At 34.1% G+C, this 18,783-nt stretch overlaps 3 protein-coding genes across 3 annotated transcripts in view; 1 reads left to right on the top strand and 2 right to left on the bottom strand.

Annotated features, from left to right (window-relative positions):
• Positions 1-1,701: 1,701 nt before the first annotated feature.
• On the bottom strand, positions 1,702-4,444 carry LOC123551536 (uncharacterized). The gene is made up of 3 exons (XM_045340544.2): positions 3,519-4,444; positions 3,224-3,302; positions 1,702-2,757 (listed from the first exon to the last, which is right to left on the bottom strand). Exons 1-3 carry the CDS (start codon positions 4,442-4,444, stop codon positions 2,704-2,706), a joined length of 1,059 nt encoding a protein of 352 aa, XP_045196479.2. The 3' UTR covers positions 1,702-2,703.
• Positions 4,445-13,069: 8,625 nt separating this feature from the next.
• LOC123525225 (transcription factor Jun-like) lies at positions 13,070-18,542 on the bottom strand. The gene is made up of 2 exons (XM_045304096.2): positions 18,401-18,542; positions 13,070-14,828 (listed from the first exon to the last, which is right to left on the bottom strand). Exon 2 carries the CDS (start codon positions 14,566-14,568, stop codon positions 13,747-13,749), a length of 822 nt encoding a protein of 273 aa, XP_045160031.2. The 5' UTR covers positions 14,569-14,828; positions 18,401-18,542; the 3' UTR covers positions 13,070-13,746.
• LOC123525869 (mutS protein homolog 5-like) overlaps positions 14,828-18,783 on the top strand; it is a 74,879-nt gene continuing 70,923 nt past the window's right edge. The window contains 1 exon segment of the mRNA XM_053539637.1: positions 14,828-15,095. The gene's annotated coding sequence lies outside the window, so the exon portion shown is untranslated.

Raw genomic sequence — 18,783 nt, 5'->3', positions numbered from 1 at the left:
TCTGGCAAGGTGGCGAACAGTTTAAACCTCTGGAAGACCGGCATCTGAGATAAACCGTGCTCTGGCAAGGTGGCAAGCAGTTTAAACATCTGGTAGACCGGTATCTGAGACAAGCCGTGCTCTGGCAAGATGGCGAACAGTTTAAACTCTGGTAGACCGGCATCTGAAACAAGCCGTGCTCTGGCAAGGTGGCGAACAGTTTAAACCTCTGGAAGACCGGTATCTGAGATAAACCGTGCTCTGGCAAGGTGGCAAGCAGTTTAAACATCTGGTAGACCGGCATCTGAGACAAGCCGTGCTCTGGCAAGGTGGCGAGCTAGACCATCATCTGATACAAGCTGTGCTCTGGCAAGGTGGCATCTGAGACATGCTGTCAGGATTTCCGTGTCAAAATATAGAAGATGAAACGAGGGTGACGCTTTTTAAAATTGTATCCAAGTTCACTCATTATGTGTCGCATCCACTTTATAATATCCTTTTATAAGATTGTATGCAATTATGTATACCACAGTGACCATATGACATATTTGTATTAGACATAATTTATGTTAACATACATGTAAGCTTGGTTATTTTGACTCTCTTATAGAATATACATAGTGATATATATTTTCCCGTGAATATTGTAAATTTGTATTTCTAATGTAATTGTAACGTTGTACATGTATATATTTGTATTATTTGTAAATAGCATGCTCTTCTTATTGGAGGAAATAAAGAATATCTATCTGGTAGGCCGGCATCTAAACATCTGGTAGACCGGCGTCCGAGACAAGCTGTGCTCTGGCAAGGTGGCGAGCAGTTTAAACATCTGGTAGACCTGCATCTGAGACAAGCTGTGCTCTGGCAAGGTGGCGAGCTAGACCATCATCTGATACAAGCTGTGCTCTGGCAAGGTGGCATCTGAGACAAGCTGTGCTCCGGCAAGGTGGCATCTGAGAAAAGCTGTGCTCTGGCAAAGTGGCTAACAGTTTAAACCTAATTTTACTATCTCATACTGCCAGCTCTGAGAACAGAACAAAATAATACCAACATTGTATGATATTTGTCCCTTGAAATGCTAGAAGAATAAATAATCGGTATAAAACTCCCAGTACTTTGAATATGTCAGCTACCAAGTTGATCGATGCTACTACGGTGTGAACGATTGTTAATGGGAACTTATCTTTGTATTCCAGCTGCAAATATTTAGATATGATTTATTTCCCTTCACCTAGGTCTGTCTGTAAAAAAAATACACTGAACTTCATTTGGTAAAAAAGTACGATATTTAATATATTTTCCTATACGATGCAGTGTGTTCCGTCTAGACTGAAAGTATCAATTTTAGAATTGTCAGTTGTCTGTGTTATTTTCTCGATTAGTTCGTGTTCAATAGATTGTGTCCACCTCTCCTATAAATCAAAGGAACAATTCTCGACTGGACGTAACGTCGAATGACGTAATTTGGAGTGACATTCCATTCTAAGACTTGGATAACGGATACTGTAAGGTCCCGAATTTGGTTAATAATATGATTTTTCATGCCCTCAGCCAAAGGTCTTATGTACTCGATTGGATTCATGTCCGTTGAACAAGCCTGTCTGAATGACGTTATGCCAGTGTGTGGCCTTGCATTATCGTGTGTGCTGATGCAGTAACGGAACCACCACTGGACAGTTACTGGAACAGACCCGGACTGTTTAGCAGCATATTTTCACACATTAAGATGCATGTAATTTACTGACCTGAGACCAATAAAATGACCATTAAGCACAGCAGGTATCTAATTATCTCTGACAGATGCTTGCTGCCTCACCTCTAGTTTTCCCTTAGCAGTGGAGTGGTTACTGCTATACAGTGGTATCAACTTACTCAAAAACAAATGATGTAGATTTGTATTGCATTTATTCTCTTATAAAGATCATATAAAAATGCTTATACTGAAAACATTTAAAGAACCTTTTCCCTGTAAATTAAAAAGTAAGTTCAAAAAGAAAAAAATGAAATAGAATAAAGTCAATACCTGCTATACTACATTCTTGAAAAGTATAAAATACTTAAGGTTCAGATTAATTGCTTAGTTATCTAGAGTTAGCATTTTGTAACAATTACTTTTTTGTAAAGTAAAGTAACACAACAAATTGGCGTACACGTTACATGGATTTAATTACAGTATATATAATTCTGCACATTAAAGATACATTGTGAATATGATTATAAACTTCAGGTACATTATACTAAGAAAAATCCATAGAATATACATAGTGTTATTTTTGCTTGCACTTTTTTATTCAATAAATGTGGGCTTCAGCAAGTTTTTGAAACTAAAGTTTATGAGAAAATTATGATAACATTTTGTGAAAACGGAAAACTTTCTATACATTTCACGTATATTTTTGCAAATGCATAGGAATAGTGAAACAATCCAATTTCACATGTGGTTTTAAATTTAAAAGTAATTACACAAAATGTACAAAGATACATCAATACTATTATACACACTTTTACCAGTCTTGTCAGAATGTTTGGATACTCTTTGATATATAAATAAAGAACTTTGTTGGTCCAAATCTTTAAATAATGATCAGAGTTATTACAGTTCTAATCACGTAGTGTAAATTGTGTAATAAATTTAGACAGAAACCAGGATTGGTCCCCAATCTCTCCACACTTTTCTGTTAGCCAGATCTAAGTTTAAGTTTGCTGAGCTCTAGCTATTTTTCACAGGATATCAGGATATCTTTCCATTTCAACGACATCATTATCAGTGCTCACCTGCGGAAAAAAAAATTAGCTTACTATATAAATGCGTAAGTTTAAGAGCCGCGCCATGAGAAGACCAACATAGTAGCTTTGCAACCAGCTATTAGAGAAACTGTTAGCGTACAAGATCTATCCTGACCAGACTGCACGGATGCGCAGGCTGGTCTGGACACATGCTGGTCGCAAAGTCACTATGTTGGTTTTCTCATGGTGCGGCTCATATAAGTACTTCATGCACTTCTTTTGTGTTTTGGTTTGAATGTTTTTTCTCAGTATATAATTTAGCTGAGATAATGAACATGTGTATTTGTGAGAAGATTTTCTAAGGCAGATACTATTAATATTTCTTGCACCAAGGCTCGAACCAAGAAAGGGAAAGTTATTCTGAGTCAAACACCAGAGTAAAAATTAATCAGAATCTCATTAAAAAAAAAATTTTGCGAAACCAATAAATATTTTTTTTCAAGTTAATACTTACGTTTTTAACAATTGGTCTTGATGGGGCATGTATTATATCAAGCGACCTTCGCACTGGAGGTTTTGAATCCTTCTTCTTCCTGTAATTTAGTTTGCATTTATTATTTAATGCATATGTAATAATGACATTAGAGTTGACGTATTTAATAATCAATTATGAACATTTTAATTCTTCTATTTATGTATAGTCAAATTTCTGGAAACATTTATATTACATTTTCTGGAAATATATGAATTATTTACTTTAGAATAAGTTATGGCTAAAATATTAATAAGTCTACAGGGCAAATGCTTACTTTGGGGTTGACATAACAGGTCGTCGCTTTCGTGTCGCATTCTTTTCTGGGGTATCTATTGATACACACCTCTTCTGACTTCTTTTGCAGAGTTTAATTTTGTCAAGCAAACAATTTTCATCTATGATAAGAAGATCTTCCTTGTTGTCAGTTCTGCAGCCTGCCCCGAAGTCGTAACTCACATCACCATTTTCGTCTTTAATCAAACACCCACGCCCTAGAAAGGTTGGTAATTCTGCTGAGTGGTCCCACACAGTAAACATATATTCAAGCTGACAATTTAACAGCTTTATCAAGCTTTCAATAGCAGAGGGAGGAGGCATCCAGGATGTTGGATGTCGGAAGTCCTTGCCTGGCATTTTGATAGACATCTGACGGACTTCATCAATAGTCAGTTGGCTTGGCAGTATACCTTTTGGGCAGTACATGTGTTTAATTATGCTATGGTAGACACTGCTGTTGATCCAAGCTTTACATGGTGCCACATCTGCATCATATTCCTCAAAGCTCAAAATTGTTCTAAGAGCGTCCGGTATTTGTAGGAATGTTGACATCCATTTTTCATGAGACATTCCGTTCAATTTTGGCAGAAAATCATTGCCACCCATACAACACACAATGGCAATATTCAGTGCAGCATATTTGAATCCAAAGTGCTTCTCCATGCGTTCAATCATATTAGTAATATTGTACATTTCGGGTTTCGCCTTCTGCAAGAGGACATACACTGTGTTTTTGAATGTTCCGTCTTGATTTCTGTGCCAGTGCAGGGACAATGCAAACATATGTACAACTACACTATCAATGTCTCCAGATGTCACTACACTTACAATCTCCTCATTTGGTTTTATATCCTTCATTACTGTTTGCAGCCAGTCTACCTGTGCAAGTTCAGCCTCACCTTTTCTTTGGTGAATATGTGTCATAACAGTTGATTTTATAAATCCTTGCTTATTATATATCTGCTTTCACTGGACAAGCAAATTGTGTACAGCTGCAGGCATCTTTGCATTTACATTCAGACAAAATCAATTCACTGTCAACTATGAGGTTGAGGTCACGTTTAATTCCAAGTCGGTTCACATTTCGGGCTAGATAATTACTTATCATTCTTTTTCCTTCACCAGTATTAAGTGTTGCTGATCTTGACAATTTATGTTCACTCAATATTTCATCGCCATACTTAAGATGGGCTATAGAAACAGGTTCAGTTTTTTGTCGTCTCTTCCTAGTAGCGCTTTTAAAATCGTCAGGTGTAAAGCTGTACTTTTCTTCACAAACAACAATGGTGTATAGACTTGGGAAAAGATACAGAACACTACCCAATATTCCGTTTTCTATATGCTTCAGATACTGTTCGCCTGATGTGGCCCTTGTTTTAAACTTAACACCCGCAAATTCCATTGTGGCATATCTAATGTTACTAGCACCCTCCGTCTGCTTTGAAATACTTTCAACACCGCATATCATTATGCCTTCCTTTTCAACTTTTTGTTCAAGCTCTTCTGGTTTTATTTGCGCGAACATACCATGAAATACTTTAAGTAAAGCTTTTCTAACTCCTTGAGACTTTAGGACACTTGCCTTAGTACCATCAGGGTTAACAAGAGACTGGCAAGTATTCATGGTTGAGCTCATGCAGTCTAGTACTTTCAGTTCCTTTTTAACATGGGCCTGCCTTTTACTTTCGTCTTTTTCCTTGATACTAGAATTTGTTACAAATGCTTTGTTTACCCTTGTATTAACTCTCCGCATAGTAATACTTTTCCCAGATTTTGCCTTCTTAAGTAGGTGACTTGGACCTTCAACACAACTTACATCTGCAATGTCACTATCTTTTAAACCAAAAAGCCCCTGCTGTACAACATACTTCTTGATCAAAAATGTGCCAATATCATATGAATTTCTGTCCAGAATCTCACTTGGTAAAAGTCCCTGTTTCTGATCATACACATTTCGAGGTATAATAGATTCCTCTGTGTTTAACCCATCTACACGTAATATCAGTTTACAAACTGGTAAAATGTGTTTCCAGTCTCTCTCGCGTAGCACAAATTGAACAAGTTTTTCTTCTGGTTTCTCTGTCTTTTTCAGCATACTGGTGTTTTCTGTTGTTGCAACGTATTTGTTACCCATAATTTCAGCTCGTGCTTTCTGAACTTCAGTATAATGGTCCACAATTGTCATACGAGGTACTACTGTCTGTATTGTGGATCTTGGTCTGAAACCCTTTATGGCATCTTTGTGGTCCATTTCCCTCTGTGTATCTAATGCAATATTGACATGACTGTTCTTATGAGGGGTTGAAAACAGAGACATTTTCATATTCTGGTGAAAATTTCCAGCTGTGTAATGCTCATACAGCAAATCAACACAAAAGGAAGCATATGATGAGGCGCCATTAAGAAAGGCAAAAGGCAGAGAACTTTTAACTGCTGCCAACAGAAGGTTGTATCCATCTTGACCGCCTATCCTTTCTGCAGTTGCAATTGCCACAATCTCATCGCAGTGTTGCATGAAGTCCATATGCAAAGAAAATGTGGCATTTCTTGACTTACCAAGTTCAATGAAGGAAGTCAATCTCTTTCCCCATTTATGATTTAAATAGCTGATACTCTTTTCATTTAAATCTGTTTGAAGTTCTGACTGCTCCTCACTTACTAATCCCTTGTAAAACTTCAGTAGAACTGCACAGTGTAAGGCTACCGACATTCTTGTTATATTTCGTGAAGCTGTTTCAATATTTTGAAAGGTTATCAGTTTCATCCAGTCATCTTCTTGTTCTGAGTCTTTCATGAACTTTAAAAGATGCAATAACCCTGCATGTTTGTAGGCACTGAACAGGTTGACAATCTTTGATTTTCTGAGATGAAGCAATGGAAATTCCGGCAGAAACTGACGATAGAAAGGATTTTCTTTCATGAGCTTGAGTAAGTTCTTTGCAATTTTATGGTCTGGCGCAAATAAAATTCTGTCCATTTGGCCTCTTCTTCTTCCAAGTTTCTGGAGCATTTCATTCAGAATGTCTTTCAAATTACTTATGTCATCATCTCTTCCGGTAGCTGGAACTGGATGTCTGCACAGGAGTGGTGGAACCTTAAACTCTGAAAGCAAGTGCTGATCGTTGTTCATCTCAGGGATATTTTCACAAGATTCTGATGTTATAGAATCAGGTGCGTCATTTGACTCGTACTCGAGTATTGTTGTTACAAAGGGTTCTGTGTTGTCTTCAATATTGCTTGCCTGTAGACTGTTAATTTCTTCTATGAACTGTTGCTCTTCAAGGGTAGTATCGAAATTTAAAGACTGGTCAAACTTATATTCAAGTTTCTCCAAACTTTTGCCCATTTCAGTCAATGTGGATTCTTCTTGTATCCCGGTTTCAACATTTTCTTGATCATCTAATGTTAACGATTTCATTGAACAATCAAGGTCGTCAGTATCAAGTTGAGGTAAAGGCTCTTCCAAAGCTATATCTAGAACATCACACATTGATCTTGCAAGTTCCGGAAGTGTGCTTAGTCCCCATGTAACTTGGATGGAAAATTTGTTCCATGAATCTGATTCCTCATCAGTTTTATCAATAAGGAGTGCAACATCTGTCTTTTGTAGCAGCTTTTCTTTCATGCAAGAGCAAGAATCTGTGAACACTTTTTCAATACAATCGTCACAGTGCCAGGTCTCGACTATTTTGTGGTCTTTTGGCAATCCTTTAACTGTAATTGGCAGTGTGCATATTTGTGATGTACGACTCTTGCCCGGATCAGGATCCTCATGCACAGAAAGTCGCACCAGGTTGTCCATGAAAAGCGTGTTGTAGCAATCCCTTAAACTGACATTGTGTATTCGCAATTGGTCATCATCAGCTGCTTGGTAGTACAGGGGATATTGCTTTAGGAATGTTTCATAGTAAGACTTGTCTGAATCTGCAGCATTTTTTAACCATTTTTCAGCAGCTTTAAAACTTTGTGTACAACCGGAGTTAGATGTAATGCTAAAAATGGTGTTAAGTGAGTGATAATTAATGGCTAGCTCCTCTGTGTTTAACTGCTGTATAATTCCCATATAGTTTCTGTTGTACAAAGCTAGACCAGTATCGAAAAGAGAGTAGAGTTTTGTTACTTTGTTTTGCAGGAAAAGTGCTTTGTCACCACACTTTCTTACACTTTCGTTATTCAAGAACAAATTTGTGAAAAATTCTTGAATTTCAACTGGAACATGCAAGAGCCACTCAGTATTTACACTAAAACAACGCCAGTCAAGTATATCATCCACCCATGGAGCTACACTGTTGAAACACAACTTGCATAAGTTTACACCAGAAGATAAATATATAGAACTTGCTGAGGTGGTGTAGTCATCATCGGATACTTTGAATTTCAAAATGTGCAGAACGTCGTCTGAGAGTTTATTAGTCATAAAATTCTCTTGCAACTGAAACCGATGTCCAATACCTGTAGTGTTACAGCTTGTGCATGAATGTTTACTGAATGTGCCACTTTGTACAAAAATTATGCATGTGCAGAGAATTCCATGTTTTTTTTCGATTTCACATTTTAGTATTTGCCCTATTTCAGTTAAGTTTTGCAAATCACTTGTTTCAACAAAGATATGTACATCTCCAGGGTGATCTTCAAACTTGTCTTTTGAGCAGGTAACTGTTGCACACTTTATATTCTCTTCTGTAAATGACTTGATGCATTTGTTTAGACTTTCATCAATCTGCTGATATGAATGTGTAATTCCTTCATAGACAAAGTTTACTCCATTAATTTCACTGGCAGCTTTTCTTCTGTTTAGGTTACTTTGTATGGCTTTTTCACACTTTTTAACGGTATTGTTAGCAATTGATCTAACTTGGCATAAATTCTGAAAATACTTTTGCTTCTGTTTTATTTCTTCTTCGTAAGTTAAATATGTCGTAACATCTTTAGCAAAATGATGTTCAAAAAGGCATATTTTTTTCCATTCTGTCTCATTGAAATTACTTTTGTAGTCATTATATAATGTTCTACTTTTTTCAACATTCACTGTTTTCAGTATTTCTTCACACCAAAAATGTGAGTCGTACGTTGCTATCTGCTCATACAGATCATAAGTGGAAGGAGAAGTATCAGTATCACTCTTTTCATTTTTAAAAATGACTGATATGATATCCTTTAGTATTCCCTTACATAATTCAGAGCTCTCATAATGTTTTGAAAGGTAACGAATAAATGAACTTATTGTAAGCACACGCTTCCCATGCAGTTCTTGAATTCCGTTTTTGTGATTTCTGAGTTCCTTCAAAATGTTGCCAGTTGAAATAGACGGTTCATTCTCACGTCTATGCTTTTGCAGAAAAGACACAAATTGACCATAATCCAAATATATAGCACCTTCATGTTTGACAAATATTAATTCTTTTAAGCTTGTAATACAGGGCACTGCTTCCATTTGTTTGTTTATTGAAGAAAACAGTCTTTTCGAAACATTTCCTTCCACTTTTCTTTGTTTTCCTAAAACAACAAAAATGATTATAAGATTTGGAATGAATACAGAGTCACCTTATCAACGAAACAAGCCCTGTCAGAAGTTGTCTTAGGACAGCAGCGCTCAACTGTCCAAAAGCCTTGCAGTTGAATTAATATATAAGTCAGAAAGGGGCAAATCAGAGCGGACACAAAATTGCCAACGGACAGACGGACACTGGGTGTATGACACAATAAATCCTTTCAGGCTTATAACAAGAATGAATACTGTCACAGGTTTCATCTTTATTGAATGGCAGACAAACTGACATATTAAAAGACACATTTAATATATTTATGAAATATAAGCATATTCTTCAAACTGCCTTCTACTAATAAAATAGGTCTAATGTAAACAAAAAAGTTGTAGGAAGCTCTCCTGTAATTGAATGATGGACATGTAGACAGACAAACAGGCATAACCATTGAGAAAATTAAATAAGAAAAATAATTTCAATGTTGTCTATTAATTATCTAAGATAACATATTCTGTACTTTGAATTATATCCTTATACTTACAGGACCTTATCTACTGTAAAATTATGCCCGTTTCTGAAAGAGTGCATTGAAATCAGACTGCACTTGTTACAGAATGATTTTAATAACGTTTTTTAGAAAGGTATGTTTTTTTTCGCTAAAATATTTATTGATGAAATCTGTTACAGCTGCAAATGATACCAAAACCTTATACAAAGAACATTTAAATGTTTCATAAAATGTCAAGTTAAATTACTTACCATATTAAACTTATTTGTTATAGAATAATTCGCAGAGTAAGTATTTTTATATCAGGCTAATATACCATACATTTAAAACAGAATATGTAGGTGTTCAGAGCGAACTACAGTTATAAGTAACTGTAGATATTATAAAATGATCAATATTAATATAAAAATAAATGCTTTCACTTACCATAATTTTCTGTGATTTTTCTTTTACAGGTAAAAATCCAGTTGAAATCACACACACTTTAAATCATACATATAGAAATACAATAGAATGCACTTTAATCAGAACACTTGTAGACATGTCACTTTTAATAATAATGCACACACAGACACATGCCTTCAGTATATACAGAGCATCATTATTTCACTTCAAGGAAAATCTGGCCTTAGCTTATCAGCAGTTACATGTGATTTATTGCTTTTTATGACTGCATGCTGGTAAACTGGCCATCACCTCATTGACCATGTAATTTGAGCAACCTAGGGGGCGAGTAGTTTCTACTCTCTCTCTGGGTCTGTTCCAGTAACTGTGGAAGGAAAATGTCAGTACAACTCTGAGCATTAGGATGGAAAGGAAAATGACGCTTAAGATTATTAATCTACGTAGGGCGCCTGGTCCTTACTGGGTTTGCGTTCGCGCTCAAACGGGTGGTCTAGATGTTCGGTCTTGAATTGCGGTACTTGTAGCGATTTTAAACCTGTTAACGTCATGTACTGGTCAGTTTCTTGTTTGCATTGATATACGTTGCAAGATAAATTTTCGCTATTTTCAACTAAAGGTACCTGAAATTTCTGTCCAAATACCTCAAATGACAGTTCTTTATATAGTATTATGGATAGAATACCGGTGCTTGTAATTAATCTTTTTTCTTTCTTTTTTAATGTTACGGATCATTGCTTGAAAGACAATCAGGCGTTAACATATCATACCGGTCATGTCAATGTACATGTAATTTGGTTTGTGGTTTACCTTCATGATAATGGAAGGATTGTTTCGTGACGTAGTTATAAAGATATATATATATATATATATATATATATATATATATATATATATGGCTATAAAGATAGCGGACTGTCAGTAAAGATTTGACTCATTGAGTTTTTGGAATCGGCGAAACAACTTGAAATTATGTGGTTGGGATAAAAATGTCGCTTAAGAAGTATATTAATTTTAAGCACAAGTCATGCTGACAGCTTCCTAAACTCAAGCAATGGTAGAAGTCGAACTTTTCACTCAGTTACGGGTACAGTAGCCTTATACGTCCGGCTTATCTAGATAACTTTTTTTATGGCAGAGCGACCACGCTAAGTTGGACTAAGTTACTGTAGTTGAGAAGTGTTTTCCTTTTTTCGCTTAATGTTACCCCAGTTATCGTGTCGTCTGTTTTCTTACATACGAAAAAGCTGGTGTCGGTAAAGCTGCTTATACCGGACAGGCCGCTTGCTTTCAGCAATATACTGACATATTTTGTCTTAAATTAAGCCAGACTGTGCCGCTCCATATACAGACACTCAAATGTAAACAAGTAAACAAAGAAGTCAGTTATATTTTAGAAGTATTTTCTAAAATCAATATCTGATGATAAAATCGTACTTTAGTGGAAGAGGAGCTTAATGAATATCTTTAGGGAAAAAAGGCAAAAAAAAAAAACAACAATAAATCAAAGTTGTTTTCCCCTCATGTCGAGTTTATGAGGTTTCAGTATACTGGTTTTTCTATTACAACTCGCAATCTTATGAAACGCTGCCAAATATTTATCATACCTTTTTGAACTTATGCCAGGTGTTCAGTATACTGGTATTGTGAAATAGTAAATAGACGTATGAACATGACGCATTGTCTATTTTTATAAAGCTGGAAAAACATACGTGATGTCATTAATTCGTTATATATATTGGACAGGACGAAATAGGGAATTTCCAAGGTTACCTAGTTCTAGGTAGCGTGTACTTTCGATAATTTATTATCAGTATACGAATTAATTTGAGGAGAGAGAGAGAGAAGCATCTACTTGCACATTATTGTGTACTGGCCCCAAGGCATATCTAGTTTGATTTCCTGGTAACCAGTGGTTGGTTAAAGCCGATTTTTTCCATTGTTTCCTGTTGTTTTCGGGCATGAAATCAGAAAACTGTAGCAGTAAGATTTATCAGCATTTTGAAACTGACGATTCTGAAACATTACATTTGACTCATGATTTTGTCTGGAAGTCTAGTACTGTCGTTAGTCACTTACAGGAACTGTTCCAAATGTACCTAGCTCTTATATCTACATGTATTTCAAAATGCTGGTCTATTTCATATTAATCAGAGTTAACAACTAGACACTGTTAATTTATGGTTGTTGCTGATATTGACATAACAGATAACTACACTTGATTTATGTATGAACATTATTTATATGGATTTCCATTAATGGCAGATTTGTAAAAAAATGAATTATTTAAAAAGCTAGTACTAAGTAGTAGTCAAGAACATGTATTATAGAATTTTGTACATGGTACACTAGTACTGACTAACTCAATAACAATAAATTGAACTACTATGGGGTTTCAAGGAGATCATTTTTAGGAAATATTGTTAACAAGCAAAACACCTTTTATGTTTGATGGTCTTTAAATGATGAGGAATTACGATGTAACACAAACATTTAACTGTCCTCAAAATTGTTTGTGAAAGATTAAAACATTGTTACTTCGAAGCTAGAGTAATACATGGAAATTTTGCAGTTTTACTTGTTTTCCCAATCGAGATATTTTGGTCAGCCCTTTCTTAGATTTTCCAGCAAGGCAGAGAAAATACAGTAATATTCAATTGACTGAACAGGTTATTACATCCTTTTAATCAACTTGTAGTTACAGGGGTAATCCCAACAAATACATTTAAGTTCTACTGATACATATTTCTATATGACTATATGTTTAGAGGGAATAATACTAAACATTAAAAGTATGTAGGAGAATCACCAGTATAGTAATTATAACAGCTGTAAGCAGTCCAATCTTGAAACAGGGGTTTTTGTCATATTTTGCCTTAAAATAAAATCAGTCTTCATGGTTTCTTTATCTCATCTGCTTATATGCACCAACACATTTGCTGTGATCTTAACCTTTCACCTACTGACCAAAAAAACAAGAGGGATCCATTACCAGTCAACCACTGGCAATCAACCTATGAAGTATGACCAGTATTAGCTACCAACACTGACCAGCAATGAGCAAAGCAATATACATCCTCTTCAGAAGTCTTCTTCAGAAGGGGATGCATAATAATCAATTTTAAAATGTGTACTTGAAGACACATAACAACATTTTGATGTTTTCTTAATTTTAATATTTCAAATATCTTAACGAAAATACAAATAAAAAACATTCAATATTAATGAAGCATAAACTTATTAACAATATAAACCACATTTAAATAGCAGCACCATAACATTTTTACATGGAATAGAAAATGGCAATATAATGAATTTGTGATGAATGATACTTGGTCCTGTGAAATGAATTATGAAATATGACTTTTACACAAACATTCTCTCAGATCTAAACAAAGATCTTTTAACAAGGTTTTAATACACAAAAATACTGTACTTATCATGTCTTATTTCAAATATGTGAATTTTGTGTTGTGATAAAATATCTAAACCATGTATTTGTCTATACATTAATTTGCTTTTAGCACTTCAAGCAATTAAACTCAGAACGCTTTAACAAATAGAAAAGAAACAAATTAATATTAGTTAAGAGTTTTACAACATTTGTTCAGAGTACAAAATACTCGGTTGTCAATTTCAAGGTATAAGCTACAAAAAACAGTTAAAAGCTTGTACAATTGAAATAAATTACTTCATCTGTTTCAATTTCCAGATTCAGAATAATTATGCTAGTTCAGTCACAGTATTAATATCACATTCTGACATGTCCATCTGCCACCCGTTATTTTTCCAATTTATTAAAATCCTAATGTCAATTTATTGCATTTGAATTAAAAGTTGATATTCTGTGACATCATTATCTGGCACCCACTGTTGACATGTTCAATTATTGTTTGTTTTAATTTACAAACTTCATCTCTAAGTTTTGAAGCCTGAGATGATAAGTCATTATTTTGTCCTTTAAGGTCGGCAACTTTATCTTCAAGTCGCGCAATTCTTTCAAGTTTTCTAGTACGGCACTTCCTAGCTGCAACACGATTCCTAGCTCTCTTGCGCTCAAGTTTAATCACCTCCTGATTTTCCATGTTAATTGGTGAAGGTGGAGGAGAATTAAGTCCACAAGGAACAGTTTGAGGTTCCTCTTTAACTGTGACCATTGGATATGTCACTGGATTAAGCAAGGATTTTGATGGCAGTGAACTCGTTGGCACAATACCACCTGGTAATGATGTTGTTGTGGTAAAAATGTTTTTTAAAGCATCATTTATTGATGAACTGGTTGGATTTTCAAAATTTTCCTCTCCCTCCGGCTTAGAATGTAACTCTGCGAGTGCCGCAACAAACCCCTGAGCATAGGCCTCTTGCTCATCAGTCACAAATTTCGGAAATAAAATCTGTGTCGGTGTTGGTGTTGTTGTAACCATACCATTTGCCTGAATTATCATTTTTTCTAGTTCTGGTGACGCCAATTTTAACATGTTCAAGTCTGGCGATTGTAACAGTGCTGTTTGGATTTTTTGTTTCTTAGCACTGGAAATTCCATTTCCTGCATTAAAGTCCAAAGTCATAGACCGTTTCATACTGTTCAGTTTATTTCCGAATGTCGTATTTTCTCTTCCCGCCCCGTCGTCATTATACATGGTCGTCTCCATTGTTCTGTGCTTGAATTTCGCCGCCACCTTTCCTGGTTTAAATCTCCAAAATTTATCTAATATTATTTCAGTATCTCCTGACTCACAGTGTTTTCCAGCTTTCAATGTCACTCCAACAAACTATTTTCAATCCGATGAGTCAAAATTTGCTATGTGAGTCACAGGTTTCCTTCGATTTTGTCCGTAGACTTTGTTAGCAGTGCGTAGACTAAAGCCCAATACACAACTTGCTTGCAATTTATATGAAATGACTCAAGTAGCTGAAAATAGAATGACATAAGATTTGTATCTTTTCATTGGTCAGATTTGACATCATATTTCACGTGACCTAAGAGCGATGTTCTGATTTGATGGTTGTTATAGAAACAAACTGGATTATGGGATACTACAACATCCAAATAAGGAAAATCTATTTTTATCAATGACGTTCTTTGACGTAAATTGGAATTCCCCGATAGCGAAACCGAGGCAGAGACACGAAGCCAGACGAAGCGCGAAAACGAATGACATTCATCTTAAAAGAAAAAGTAAATAGTTCTATTCCTAGAAAAGAAATCTTCCGAAAATACATCTTACATATTATAGCCACAGTCCTACTGTTACAATAAACTTTTGATACCTCGTATAGTCAAACTTGTTCTATAAATAAGATAACAAGATTGGGTCATCGGCTTCGGAATCTTGAGGCCCGGGAAGTGGACAATTGTAGCCCCAAAATCTTAGTTGTTTGAAAAGTGGGTCCAGGCATTCAAGAGTTGTGTTGGGTGGAGGTGGGGGGCAGTGTTTAGTGGATACGGAGACGCAGTCTGCCATTTGACATACTGTAGTTTTGACATGAATACAGTATTCAAATCATAATTGAGGCAGTGACTAAAATGGGTTTAAATGAGGAATGAACCTAATTTGATAGAGCACTTGATGACTTTTTTGCAGTTTTTTTATAAATGCTGTTAAAGATTTAAGGAACAAAAATACCAATTTCTGTAAGAACTATATTTTATTAGGCAAGTTTTAAAACAGTGTGTAACTCTTGAATTCATTTATATACAATATATCTTGGTTGACCAAAGTCGGATTAAATAGATCTACCCGAAACAGTTATGAATACCAAGGATGTAAATTTGTAAGATTAGTAGATATTTATTAGTATCCTTGGAAAATCTACTGCTATAGTTTTGTAAGCTTAAATGACTGAAGTCTCAAATTTAACTGCTCGGATACGACAGTTATTCTCAATTGACCCTGAATGTGTTTCTCACCCTGTGACATTATAAAAATTAAGAAAGGACTGACTTAATACTGGAATATATGTATCAAATTTGATAAAAAAATTCACTTGTAAAAAATTTGGCAAATGTCACATTTTTGCATGATTTTTTATTGTTTCAAATTTAGCCACTAAATAATTCATGAAATAGTTTACAAACATATATATTTATAGATTATGCTTAAGTTAAATAGGTCATTAAATGACTTTTCTAGACCTGCTAGAATTTTACATTCAAATCAAATCAGTATTAATTTATTGTTGGTATAGATTCTAAATCTAGCAACATTACCTATTTATGCAAAGTTTTAATATTTTGTAGGTTTCATTTATCCTGTTGGATATTTTTTTTTATAAAAAACAAAACAAAATTGAGTTACTTTATTCCTCACAGAAAAAAATGATTTGTAGGTATCAGAATAACATTTTATGACATTTTTTACTTTTCAAATACTCTGTTAGAAGTATACTTAAAGTCTTAAAGAATAAAAAGACATGTTATTACCATACTTACTGTCAGATCCCTATTACAAATTGAAATGTAGGTATGTCTTATTGATTTTTTTTTTTTTGTAAATACACCCAATCCCACCCCACCCCCACCTTTAATATGATATCATTTAAAAACTAAATATTTCTTTTTATTTCAATGTAATTTCTGGTATTAAATTTGAATTTGATAAGATACTGGGATATTTCAACAATCTGAAATAAAAGACAATTAAGTTTTAACACAGTGTCTATCTTGTGAATTTGTTTATTTCAGTCTATCTTGGTTTGGTTTGGCAAAGAGTTAGGTAATAATAATTTTTCAGACTTGCATTTCAACTCAATATATAGTTGTTACTGCAAATCTTAAACAGATTTGATGCAAAATTATTCTATTTATATATCATTCCTTTTTCAAAATGAATAGTTAATTCTAAAAAAACATACACTATCTTGGTCCGGAAAATCAAGTTTTAAAAAACACTGCCAGTGAAATGACTTGCATGAAGTGCCAAGTGAACACAAATAAGTGTAAATGAAAAGATGTTAAAGTTCTAAACAAATCCATTTTTGATCAAAATCTGATTTAACAACTTTAACTAAGATATACCTATTATGGAAAGATATACCTATTATGGAACATACTCCTTTAGTTTTGCATATTGTTACAATTTAGGTGTGATGTGGCACCATTACATGTAGTTCATGTATTTCTAGAAACCGTACAGCAAAGAGCTGTATAAACAATGTTGTTTCTTAGGTCCTTTTGACATATGTTTTCCCGAAATGATATTTGGCACTTCTGTTTCACAATATATATATGTGTATATATATATATCTCTTCTTGTAGTTCACATCGTAATATTTTGTTATTTTCCATTTATATTATAGCTTTTTTTTACATGTGGATCACGTACTGAGACTGGAAGGTATGAAAGATTGCCTGTTAATGAAATATTATGTCCCTTTTGTAAGGATCAGATTGAAAATGAAAAACATGTTCTTATGAAATGTGAATTATATAGTAACATTCGAAATAATTTGTATAAAAAAGCTACAAGCATAAATGAGAATTTTATGAATATGTCTGAAAATGATCAGTTCATATTTTGTAGTGGAGAAATGACATATTTTACGGCAAAAACCTGCTTTTTTATTCTGAGAAGAAGGACTGAATTTATGTATAAATAATGTCCTGTGAATTTTATGTAATATAATATTTTTTAAAGGTTAGAAAATATCTTAGGTATATGCATAAAAACAATGTTAATCAGTTCTTCTCATATCTGATATGAGATGATAAGTGTTTTAAACCATATATTTAAAGGGCAATTAATTAATTTAATATGAAAGCCATCCTCAAGCCTTTCGTAAGACATAACACTGAAAGAATTTTTAAAATCAGGCCACTATTGAAAAAGATATGGCAGTTTGAAATTTAAGAAAATGGCTTTTCATGGAGGCAGCCATTTTAGTGTGTTTATGATGTCATTTACACACTGCTGAATTCTTTATTTAGCAAATAACCTTTTAAATAGAATATATTTAATTTCATCTGTTTCTTGAGTGTAAGATGTAATATGATAATTTCTTTCACTATAGCTAGAAAAAGTAGAGAAATTATTTTACAGAAATAAGTAAATACAATTCAAATATGTATTTAGAAATTTAATAAATCCGCCATTTTGTTTTTTGTTGCCATGGAAACAAAATAGCCACCATATTGATAAAATATTAAAATGCTCATAACTTTCTCACTCTTACACAGATTTTGAAAATTCTTTCACTTCTTTAAATGATTTAAGAAATCCTAGCAGATGGATTTAACATGAGAACAACATTGCCTTTCCCTTTAATTATAACAGCTTTTGCTTAGATTTTCATGATCAGGTCTTACACTCCCTGTTTTAACTAGATTTTAATAGACAGTATTTGCTGTTTTCTTCAGAATATGTAACATTTAAAAAAATTACTTTCTTCAGAATATGTAACAATTACTCTCTGTAAGATTAACGTTCAGTGTTGTTATGTCTCTTAAGTGTTAATATGTAAATATTGTATATTATGTATACCTACATGTACATCCCATTAAAATCTTAAAAAATAACACAGCAGAACCTCATATTCATATTAAATTTGCACAAGAGAAAAAGTAACAACGAAATAGTCCACTGATGAGGAATTTGTGTTTTCTGTTTATGGGTATTACTGATGTTTTTTTGTCTGGTAATTATTTTAAGGTTTTGTAGTTATTATGGACATTTTACTGAAGGGATTCCGAATGTCTATTTTTAGAATATAGCCTGATCTTGTTTACAATGTGATCATGAGTCACTGTCGTGGGAGGATATTATGTAGGGCATACCATAGTATATTGAGGTTAGGGTTTGGTTCAGGATATGTCAATTTTAGTTTTCTTTTTTTCATTTGTAAAATGTAATTTGTCAAATTTTAATGAC

The sequence above is a fragment of the Mercenaria mercenaria genome, chromosome 3 (genome assembly GCF_021730395.1).
Source record: "Mercenaria mercenaria strain notata chromosome 3, MADL_Memer_1, whole genome shotgun sequence".
In the NCBI taxonomy this organism is placed as follows: domain Eukaryota; kingdom Metazoa; phylum Mollusca; class Bivalvia; order Venerida; family Veneridae; genus Mercenaria; species Mercenaria mercenaria.
This window is presented reverse-complemented; position numbering and strand designations above follow the sequence as displayed.